General features: G+C 43.5%; 1 protein-coding gene across 2 annotated transcripts in view; it reads left to right on the forward strand.

Annotated features, from left to right (window-relative positions):
* LOC101068067 (mannosyl-oligosaccharide 1,2-alpha-mannosidase IA) overlaps window positions 1–12,314 on the forward strand; it is a 126,648-nt gene that overhangs the window by 56,125 nt on the left and 58,209 nt on the right. For both annotated transcript variants that reach the window (XM_029839373.1, XM_011605049.2), the window contains exon 2: window positions 1,646–1,742. In XM_029839373.1, the coding sequence (XP_029695233.1) occupies window positions 1,646–1,742 (97 nt within the window). The remainder of the gene's footprint in view (window positions 1–1,645; window positions 1,743–12,314) is intronic.

The following is a 12,314-nucleotide window of genomic DNA, read 5'->3' on the forward strand; positions in this document are numbered from 1 at the left end:
TCGCTTGCGCAGATGGTGTTTGCGTTATTCATCTTTCTTTTATTTTGCTGAGCATACCTCAGTGTCTCTAACAATTATTGGCTGAGCGCACGTGGAGGGTTGTGATCAGGAGAGTTAGTAATCTGCAGACATGCTCTGGTCATTTAAGCATGGATTTGATGGTGACTAAGACAGGTTTCAACCCTCGAACTGTAAATCTCACTACAGTGGCAAAACATCCACAGTGATGTTTTTATCAGTGAGGTTAACTTTCATTGACTTCTTAAGTGTCGTTGACTATCTATATTTACAATCTGTATGTTTTCAAAAATGTGTGGCACAATCCAGAACAGCACAGGGGTGCCGCAAGGATCTGTCCTGGCCCCGTTCCTGTTTACCATCTATACAGACGATTTTAAATGCAAATCCTCCAGAGTTGTTCTGACAGTACAGTTACCGTCGGTCATATTAATGGAGAGGACGACAAGTACAGGAGTCTAAACAAGGACTCTGAGATCTAAAGAACAACAAGCATCTTTATCTTAACACCACAAAGACCAAGGAGATGGAGGTGGAGGAGGATCCCACCTGGAGGAGGAAGCTGAGTGTGGCGACAGTGTGAAGATCACTACCAGGGTCTAATCACCCTTGTTCCACTCATCCATCCATCCATCCATCCATCCATCCATCCATCCATCCATCCATCCATCCATCCATCCATCCATCCATCCATCATCTACCCCCTATCCATCCATCCATCCATCCATCCATCCATCCATCCACCCATCATCCATCCATCCATCATCCATCCATCCATCCACCCACCCATCATCCATCCATCCATCCATCCATCCATCCATCCATCCATCCATCCATCCATCCATCCATCCATTATCTACCCCCCATCCATCCATCCATCCATCTATCCATCCATCCATCCATCCATCCATCCACCCATCCATCCATCCATCCATCCATCCATGAGAAATCACTCTCAGGGATCAGATTTATTGTCATCAACATCTGCTTAGACTTTCACCGTCCCTTCAGGTTAAATTAACCATCATGTGAGGTTCTACTACTTTGGTTCCAAGTGAAACATCTCCGTGATAAAGGAACGTGTTGCCACTATGTTATGTGCTCACCCTCCGCTCGATGAAGACAACAGCTTTCATCACAAAGTGCCACTTAATTGTTAGTTTAACGACCAGGAGTATAAAACCTTAACGGCGTCTGCTCAGGTCTCAGCTGCTCATTAGCAAATGAATCAGGGTAACACACCCTTCCATTGCTATATCATAAGAAAAAACACAATATCGGACACTTTACTGTACACAACTTTGGTGATGAATGTGACTCACAATTACAACCTACAATGAAGATGACGTCATTGAAATGTTATGTTCTCATGTTATAAACCGGATTCTGTCGGCACCAACGGGGCTTTAATCTAACCAGAGTAGCTTCAGGGAACATGTCAATCTTCTTCTTTAGCAGAGTGCTGCGTGTGTATGTTAATTGCTTGCTTGTCCTTAATCCAGGCTGATCAATAAGCTATCACTCTCTCTGCCCTGAGCGATACCACTTTAATTATATGAGTATGGAAGCGTGCGCTTCGCTGTCAGACCCGTGGCAGCTGCTTACACGCGTTCTGTTGACCTTGCAGATGATGAAGTTTGCCTGGGACAACTACAAGCTCTACGCCTGGGGGAAGAACGAGCTGAGGCCGCTGACCAAAAACGGACATATTGGCAACATGTTTGGTGAGTTTTCGGGTTTCTCATTTGCTTTTCCGTGTCAACAAATGTCACCTGGTCTCTAGACGTGAGGGATGAATTAAAGGTGGAACTATTAAAATGGAATCTACATTTTTCAAATAAAAATCCATCACAGCTCCTGTACGTACTACTCTTTTTTTAAAAAATCATTTGACACCAATTTGCTCCTGCATGATGTAAACTAAAGGTGCCCTTGCAGCCATCAGAGCTCAAGTGAATCTGAAGTTTTAGTTGAAGAAAAGCAGATGAGAAACTGACAATAAAGTGTCTCAAACAGCCTCTTGAATGGATGAAGATGCGTGTGCTGCACCGCGAAATGCTAATCATTATTGCGAATGGGCGAGTTCACTGCATAATGCGTGACCTTTTATCTTCTCTGGTTGATTCATTATCTTCATTTTCATTATTATCCAAATTTGCACTGTTTGGCACAACAATAATGAGGCAAACCGTTTCTTCTGAGGAACTAAGCACATTTGAGAGATTTTGGAGCCTTTAAGTGATGCAATAGGAAGAAAGTTCAAGATTTGTTCCTAATTCTGTCACACAGACGAAAACAAGGAGTGTTTTCTTCACCCCATCAATACAGTGCTTACGGTCGACATGAAAAGATGAATGCTAACATTTATAAATAAGCAACAGCTAAGGTTTCCGTCTAAAAGAACATTGCAGATAAATATATAACATTTTGTTTGTATTACATATAAAACCCAAACCCAGCAAGACTATTGTTATTCATGGTATATAATTCTTTTTAGTGCAAAAGGAAGTGGATTTTGCACCTGTTGCACGTCCTGGCTCTTCCGTCACCAAGTCCTCGTTACCTCTCTCATCGTGGGGAAGCACAGAAGCTGCCACGGGTGTCACAACCGCCTCTAATTGGCTTAGGCCTCAGGCTGTCTGCTATGGAGCATTTCATTCACTTCACTCGGCAGAGCCAGAGGGAAATCCCATAAAACTGCCCCCAATAAAAGTTAATCAGACTTGGACGGGTGCTGCCGTCTGCCATCAAATCTGCAGGGATTGTAGATTATTAATGTCATGATGAACGCTATCTTGAAAATAGTGTTTCTGATCTCTTATTTCCCGCAAAGGTCATAGTTGCGATCATGTTGTTTTTAAGTGGTCACCTTCAATTATGTCATATCTGTTCTATTCCAAAGTGTCCAATCCAGTTTTATCTTTGGACGAGTTTGCCGAGGTGAAGCATTAATTAATGACCCAAGCTCAGCAGTACCAAAGTGCAGTTTTTAAAATTCTCTGAAAGATTTGCTCATGAATAGGAACCTGAACCGTGAGGGTGATAGTTTCTCTCTGAAAGATATAAAACACATACTCAAGCAGTTGGCAGTTGACACTGACCTCCCTCTGTGTCATCCTCCGGTAAAACTTGCAACCTTGCACCTTTACACTTTCCCCTGAATTTTGTCTTCAATTTCAAATCCGTAACAATTCCACCAGGCAGAGAAATCGAATGACTTTTTGAACCTGCTGCCGAGTATTTTCCTCTGAATTAGGCGTTGAAGTGATGCTGTCATGCAGCTTTGCTTTGTTCAACGGCCTTTTAACGGAAGCGATTACTGCAGTTAGTGTTGGTTCTAATCTCCAGTTAGCTCCTTCAGGTGGTGTCAAGCCATCTTCTCACCCCACTTTGAGGCGTCATTTACCAGGCTCACCCTGAATGCTAATGGCTGTGCTGCTGTAGGTCGTGAAACCCTAAAGCCCAAGGAAGATGATGATACCGTAAGCTGTTGTGATGAGTTTGTCCCAAAGCTGCATTGAAGGCATTTTTGAATCCAAACACGCTCGCAGCTACGAGGTCGGACCCGTGAAATTAGGAAGCCCATTAGAAAACGATTATACAAAATGTGGTCCGAGTTCAGCATCCACCTTTTCACAAGACAGTGCACTTTGGTTTTAAATATTCCTAATGTTTAATCAATATCACAGCATTATTGCATGATTGTGTAATAAATTATGTCACAGACAGTAATTATATTGACTTTTTAATGGAGCATGGAGCAAAAGCAGCTTCTTACTGTCTTACTGCTGCTGTGCTTTCTACAGATTGTTTTCTGCTGCTTCCTGTCTGAGCAGTCTCCATCTGTGACAGTTACAAGGCAAAACAGAAGAAGTTGAGATGTTGTAAAAATACTACATAGATACACAGATCCTGTTCTCCACCGGCTCCCTAGAGCTGTCTTCTACATTTAGTTTACAATGAACTTTGTGTTTTAGCATGAATATGTTATGAGTCCAAAGCACAAAAGCATCATAAAATAAAGAAGAAGAAATAAATGCAGATGGCTAAGCAGCAACCTTTGCTGTCGACTCTATGGACTGAACAATTCTGAAAATTCCATTCACTCCTGCTGCTTGTAATGAATTTTTCTTAGGAAAACATGTTAAAAGTTCTCATAGAGTTGTAGTATGAAAAATCCTTTTTGATGAGTAACAGTATTTCAGTTTATTTAACTTCCTTTGCTATGGCGCTGAACCCCCCCCCCCCCCCCCCCCCGTCTGCCACTTTAATCAGACCTGCCCAAGCGTCACCTAACCTTATCCCCGGCACCAACAATATCCCAACACTAAAGGCAGCATTAGGAACCCTAAGGAGGTAGGAGGGAATGCTCCTGCTTTATTGTTTACAAAAAGTTATCTCCGAGGTAACGGGAAGGATATAAGCTTTTGTTAACTTTTTTTTTGAGTGCATCTCCACAGATTATTCAAATCAGTAGTGTGATCTAGTTTTTGAACTTTCTGACTGTGAAGCTAAGTGTATCCAGTCTCACATGAATCCTGACAATTATTAATTTTTTTACGTCAACTTTTCGAACAATGCCGCTCCATTCCGTACCGCGAGCAACCAGAAAAGGATGAAAAAGGAGAAGGGTTACGATTTTTTTTTTTTATTCAGCAGGTTTCAGCTGCATTGCCGCCATCATGGACGCAAACGTTAAAGTGGAAAAGCACCTCCTTTCTCATCGTTATTTAATGACCGTTAATTATTTGGGCAGCTGGCAGCAGGTTCACTTTATTACTTCAGCTAAGCTTTCCTTGATGATACAAAGTGATTATGTGCAATAACTAACAGACAAGTTTCTCTGATAGAAATTCACTTTCGTTCTTCTGTTGGTCCTGATTAGAAATAGCCAAACTGAAGGATTGGTCAAGCTTTCCTTGTTCTTTTTGATCATAAAGGATTGCAGAATCCCTCCTTTCTGACAGCTAATTGCCATTTTCATCTGCAGCACGTCTTTTGGTGAACGGCTTTATCTCAGATGAGGCAGAATAGACCACATGACTTAAACAGTAGAGTGATAGGCCAGTGAGTGTGGGTGGGAGAGGAGAAACAATTTAATGGTTGAACCATATTTTCATTCTGCTTTCATTGTTTATGGAGCAGTGTGTTGTGTGCAGGCAGTCTCAGGGAGTGCCTGTAAATGTCACTTTCTAGACTAGAGTGAGAAGCCAGGTATGAAATTAGATGCTGTGCTCTTTAATTTCAACATTTTAGAGTCACCACATCATTCCTGGAATCCCGCTAATCATAAGTTTTTCCTTCATTTCTTGATGGTGATACCGTTTTAGTCAGCCGCTTCCTCGAAAATGAAGATTTGATCCAACTTTTCTCTCATTTCTCTCCAGTTAATAAGCAGAAAGTCGTTAAAAAACCCTTATTGGTTCTGTTTCTTCTTTTTGTGAAATACACAGTATGGAAGGTCCTACAAATGGAGCTGTTGAAAATGCAATTGAGAAATCTACTATAGACAAAATATTTTATTAATTATTAGTAACTAAGGGTTATGGAACCTTTAACAGCATAACGGTGACAGATCATTAAGGATTTTCTTTATCATGCTGATATTATCAGTAAAGGTGAGCGATGGGACTCACTGAAGGTCGCTTCTATCATCTCTGGGATGTGTTTGATGTTATTTCTTCGCTGGATTTTAACACTTGAAATCCATGGAAAGAAAGAAATAAAAAAGAAAATAACTGGGAAAACAGAAATCCTGCGCCAAACTTGGCAGCAACAGACTAACTTCCATCTTCTAGCAGATGCTCGGGGTGCTTGGCTGCGTTCACCAGCTGCCAGTTGCCCTCTAAAAAAATCTACTTAAAATGCTATTATGGGCGACATAATTGATAAATAGCTAAACAATGGCCTGAAATCGGATTTGTCTCAATGACAATTTCAATTGCAGCGGCTTCAAGAATTATTCGCAATGCTCATCCTGTTAATGACTAAGATTGAACCTTTTCAGATAGTTTTAAGATGATTTTGATGTTAAATGATCATAAAAAAAACATTGAATGTATTATTTGATGGTTTTTAGAAGGAGAATTAATGTGAGTAAATGGATCTTTGTCATTTTGCAGTATTTCACTGAGATGTCTAATCCTGCACATTTATCAGGAGGTGTGGCTCAGCCGGGAATTGAGAGTTATGTTTTAGTTTTGTGAATGTGACAGTTTCTGAGCAATTGAAGGAAGAAAGGAAGGAAGAAAGGAAGGAAACTTCTCGAGGCCAAAAATGGAATGATGATTCCTGCTGAAAAACATGTTGCCGTGATCCTTTTTGCAGAGACTAAACTCATCTCCTGAAGGTTTTTTATAGCCTGGTCAGATATTGTGATCCCAGTGTTGGATTTCCCACCATCTCTGTTAGTCCATGAGACGTCCATGAGCAACGTCCTGTCCCTGGGACGGAACCAGATTTGGACCGAGTGAAAGGTTCATTGTATCATTTTATTATTATTCTTGTAATGTTTATAGTAATGTCCACACACATACACACACACACACACACACACACACACTCACACACAAAATTTACCGCTACTAGTTTTTGTTCTATGTGCTTTTGGTGCTACTTGGGTTTGCACTCACTACTCAACTTTGAGGCTGGCTTTACAAGCCTGCTCATATTCTCGCACTTTTTACGAACATCATCGCATCGGCGATATCACAGTGGATTCGGGCAAATTTGTTGCATTTTACCACTTGAAAATTAGAAACATTAAAGGGAAAATAATTGGGAAAGTACAAACTTGGCAGCATCAAACCAACATCTGATTTCTGCTGATGCTGGAAGTGCTCGGCTTTGTTCATCAGCTGCCAATTTTTCTGCCCTCATTATTTATAGATACACAAATAAACATGGTCTGAGATCCACTAAATCTAAATAAAACAGTATTTCCTAGCAGCTTCAAGAATTATTCTGAATAGGCACATTTTCGAACAATGTTGAAACCTTTTTTTTCCACCCAAATGTCTAAAAATAGCACAAGCCAGTCATATATATTTAACGCTCACACTCATTACATTCCCTTCAAATATCTCCTCCCTTCTTTTCAGAGGACTAATTCTTTCTTATTAGAGCTCTCATAATGTAAATCACTTTATCCAGTCTCTGTGATGTAAGAAGCCAACCGCTGCCGGAGTCTAAATGGAGGATTAAAGAGATGTCCGTGCCTCCGCGAACGACGTCATTACCCCAGCGTCTGCGTAAGTGGGTCACCAACCGGAGCCCAGCGGATGCAGGGCCAAGTCTGACAAATGCCGGGACAAGACTCGCAATTGAGCAGCGAAAGCGAGAGCGTCGCATTAGGTGTCAGCTGCTTCACCCTCGCTCAGGAGAGTTTTCATTAACAATAGATGTCCTATGGCTATTAAAGGATTTGGCCACATGCTGCTCTTCTCTTCTCTATTGCTCTCCAGCTTTCTGTCCCACCACAAAAACCCCTTTTCTGCTTTATCTCTTCATCCCAAGAGGTACAATTAAAGTGCAAAAGATCACCAGTTGTGTGACCAGCGTGCTTTCCTGGAATACAAAATGTGCTATCTCTTCGAAACCAGGCCGAACCCTTCACCGTGGCGTGCTTGGGGATCGTTTAGAACTGATGGCTTTTGTTAGGAAGGCTGAAGAGCTCTCTTATGTTGCCCTCTGCTCTTGTGGGATGGAACAGAGCAGAGCAGAAGGAGAACAGGCTGGGATTGATGAAGCTTGTAGATGTTTTGAGCAACTAGATGTGCTCCGAGTCTTCTTGGGCCCGGATGATGAAGAGCTTTGCCCTTTTTTCACTCTCATACATCGTTATGATTATTATGTTGTGGAGAAAACAACAGTGACGGAGGAGCATTCTGCTAAGATGGCATTTGTGAAGTAAGTAGACTCGGCGAGGGATAAATATGGGCTGTAGGACGGTGCACCAGTCTTTATTATCGGCATCCAGAAACGCTTTATTACCCGCCGTCTTCTTGGCACATTTCCTTCTTTTCTCCTTTGTAATTACCACTGAGCGGGCTCAGAGAAGCGGGGTTGCGGTGAAGGTTACGTGGAACAGAACAGGGAGTGGCAACCTGCCTTGTCATTCGAAATAAATGAAGGAGCCCACAAATGGCGCCCGTCACCGCCTGTCGCATTAGAGTCACACACAGAGTGAAGGCTTGTCACTAACCACCCACTTTTCTTTTCTACCCCATCTATTTCTACATCCCATGAGCTCTATCATGCTGCCAAGGATAATCATTTGTCTCCATAGCAACCAGCACCAGGTGACAAATGGCAGTCTGGTCCCACCGCCCCCCCCACCCCCTGCCCCTTCCCTGGAGAGCACATCCCTACCCACTCCATTATATTGCTTATTTGTTCTTGAACCAATAAGGCCTCTGATCGAAATTGCTGGCCGGACTCAGCACACATCATCAGAACCGAGAGACCGGGACCATCATGGTAACAATCGCGGTAGAATACGGCGGCGGCGGAGGGTGGGCAACGACCCGTGCTTAACAGAGGATCCCCGAGATGTGTCGGCGTAACGAAGCTCTGCAGACTGTTGCTATTAATACCGTACGAGCGATTCACAAATGCACGTGTTTGGATTCCTGCTCTGCAATTTCACGACACCCACACGTAGAAAGCATAATAATATATCTTTGGCAAGTTGATTATATTGTTCACAGTCCTCAGTATACTCATAGTCCCACTGACCACATAAATCAGGGCTCAGCAATCTGAATCGTCGGCCCTGGTGGGCCAAGTCAAATGTCACTGGGGGGGTGGTAAATTTAGCCATTATCCTGGGCTGGCATGATAGATTTCTACTGGTGCTCCTTCTGTATTGGCCAGGGTGAGAAACATTTCGAAAGCTGTGATAATGATAATGATTACAGACCCGTAGATATTTTTGTTTTTTTTAGTTTTTTTTAATGTATCTTTCTTATCTTCAGAACACAGCATGTTTATTTGTTAGTGAGCTGGGGTTCAAAGAAGGAGATTCATTTCCAAATACATTGACATCAGAATATAATAGAAAAGAATTGCCCTCGTTGTTCGTTTTTGGGGTGAGTCCAGGTTTGAGCGAGCAACTGGTGACTTTAACTCCACAAACTCAAGCGAAACGTGGATGCCACAGAAGAGCTGACGTCTAAACCCACGGTGCCAGTGTGTAGTGGAGCGTCTGAGCTGCAGGCAGATGAAGAACTTGACAGCAAGCTTGTGATTATGCACTGCGGGGGTGAACCTGCTGTCAGAATGTGTTTCATCCCCCCTCCGTGCGCTGCAGTGGTCCAGCACTGCATCATGCTGGCTGTGAAGGGCCCGGAGAACCCAGCACCGCTACGCCAGCCTCGCTCCTTGGAAGGGATAGAAGTTGGAAGGATAGCTTCGTCCAGAAAGAGCCTAAATGTGTGACCTTGGCTAATTCACATGTGTCTTTTACCGTAAAGTGAGAGCGATGGTTTAGTTTGACCGGTGGGAGAACAGAGTGGAGGGAGGCACGGCTGTAGTTCGTCCATCGTTCCTTCAGTTGGAACACCTGCTGAGGAAAGATTAGCTCATGATAACAGGACATGAAAGTGAGAGTTTGTCCCCCGAGGGAAGTTCTGCTTGGATAGGACACTATCGAGCACGTCATCCTTGGGATTATAGTCGCAATGATGAGATCCTGGATGTGAAATATATGATGACGCCGGAGGGATTATATGGGCTCATAACTCTGTTCCATGTTACATTTCAATCAGGGCCTGGTGGCGGGATGAGGTTCGTATTTGCCGTGCGGGGATGAACTCCCAGAAAAGCGCCACGTTGTTTTCTTTTTGCTATTTTTGACAGTGATTTGGAATCTTTAATCTACGCGTTTCTATAATCTGTGATGACTACAGCCATGACGTCTCAGCAGGGACACATGGCACTTGTAGTAATCAGTGTGTATTTTAATCACAGGCACTTCCTGTCCAGCCCTTAAGCTCGCGCGAAGAGGCAGATTTGGGTGAAGGAGTATTCATTTAAATAACTCTAAGCTTTGGAGCACCCCCCCCACCCCCATGATGTCTTCCACTGACTCTCCTTGCTGAGACATCAATTGTCTTTGAATGTGTCCAGCACATCTTGGACAGCTCCGCAGTGCCAATCAGCGGCTTCGTTTTCCCTCAACCTGCCAGCCAAAAGGGCGCATTTAGCTTTAGCAGATTTAGCTTTTGTTACTCCAGAGGAAGTGTGTCCACTGGTGGTGGGCTTCCTAACTTGAAGCGACTGACCTGGTGCTGGGAGAGAAACCGAGCTTGGCAGTAGCAGAGATTGACCTCAGCAGCTTGCAGTGACTCTTAATCTCATGTGCATACGCACACACACTCACACTCACACTGTCACCCTCCTCCACTCTCTCCGTATCGTCTTGCCTGCGCTGCGTCTCTGTTGAGGGGCGGTGCGTTAAAGTGGCCACAGGATGAATGAGCGAAATTCCATGAAATGAACTCGCTCTACCTGTGAATTCTTCTGGACGCCACGGGGGTGAAGCTGTGTGTTTCAGTCTAGTGTTTGCATGTTTTCCATCTGGCTGCGTGGCTTTATTCCGGTTATTCTGATTTGCTCCCATATTATGCTGATTGGAGATATAATTGCCTGTTGGTAGATTTCCAGTGCTGCTGTGCGTCATAGTCAGTTCTTCAGCGCTCACTTCACTCTATTTTCAGTCTTAATTTCCTTTGGAACATTGTTATTCTGTGTCATTTTTTCCCCACTGCTTTTTATTATTTTCCTTGTCCTCCAATAACTGGCAGCATCAGTTCAGACTGTTTTTCCATGTTGCCTAAAGTTCGTCTTCACGTCATCCAATATTGCCTCACCCTTTATTTTATCAACATGCCATCCTTCCCTCTTTGGTCCCAACAACTGTGACCCTCATAGGTGGTGGTACTGGACTTGAAAATTGAATAAATAGAAGCACTTCGCAACGATTCTCTGACCTGCGGGAGAACGTTTGGCAGAAAGTGATTAGAAGTGGCCAGCAGTCACCATTGGTGCAGCTGAGCAAGAGCAACGCAGGAAGTTTGCAGCTCTTTGAGGGAGCAGGAGGGAGCGGCTCAGGTCTGCGGCAGACCTGAGCTCGGCCTGGACCTGTAAGATGCTGCGCTGGCATCGCCTGTTGCTGTGTGGTGGAATGCAGACAGGTTCCCCTTGGCTGCCCCATTCAGGCCTATTCAATCAAGCAACCTCTGCAACCGGCTCGCTAACAAATACCTCCACCTATTTAGTTGCTGTTTCTAAGGCGACGCTGTGGTTGTGGGATGGAGGAGGATGAAGGATCATGCTCCTGTATGTGAGATGAGCCACCCTTAAACCACCATATTTGTTTTTAAGTAAAAACGTCGGTTCTTTACAGCTTGTGACTTCCAAAATTAAAGCTGAATTCTTTTCTCACGTTCATTTAACCCAAATGCCCAAAAGCTTTGTTATTAAGCTTTGAAGAAATGGAGCTAAAAGCTGAATTTGTGTATATAAAAAATGTTTCATATTCTTTAATCGGGGCCTCCCTATTTTTAACACATCGGAAAAGCTCTCTTTGGATGCTCTAATTGGATGTTCTACGCTTTATTCCTTGTTTATCATTAGAGGAGATAAATTGGGTGCGCAAGATGTGTAGTGCTGCCTCATTTCAGCACAGAAATAAATAACTGGGCAGCAAACCTTGCGAGGAAAGACTTTTCAACCTGTTTCTGGAATCGTTGAGATTGACCCTTAGAAACTTTGAACATAAAAAAGAAGTTGCCCTGCTGACTCAATATTTTGAACACCTTTTCTCCTCATTTATTCGATAGGATGATGTTGTGCGACCTAATGATGAAATGATTCTGCGGGGCCCTGGCTGAGTGTCTTTATCATATTCTTAATCACATCCTGTAGCTTTAGCTGTCACCACTAATCAAGTCTGCCGCTCTGACAGAGCATTAGACGTACTGTATGACCCCCCCACAACCACCACCGCCGCCTCTGTGTCTGCTGATCAATGTGAGAGAGGCATTTGGGACGGGCAGGAAACGAGAGGTTCAATAACACTGACACTGTGTGGGGTATGTAATCTCAATTCGGAGGCTGTCATATCAGACAGGCCTGCAGCAGTGACGTGCGGCACTCTTCCAGAGTGGCAAATGAGATTACCGCAATTAGATTGATGTGTGTGCCTCACAAAGTGCCTCTAATCAGGCCTGGACAGCATGCATTATTTTATTTGTCTGGTTGTATCAGGTGTTTGAAGGTGTGCTGGAACCATT

Source organism: Takifugu rubripes, chromosome 7 (assembly GCF_901000725.2).
Source record: "Takifugu rubripes chromosome 7, fTakRub1.2, whole genome shotgun sequence".
Taxonomy (NCBI): Eukaryota; Metazoa; Chordata; class Actinopteri; order Tetraodontiformes; family Tetraodontidae; genus Takifugu; species Takifugu rubripes.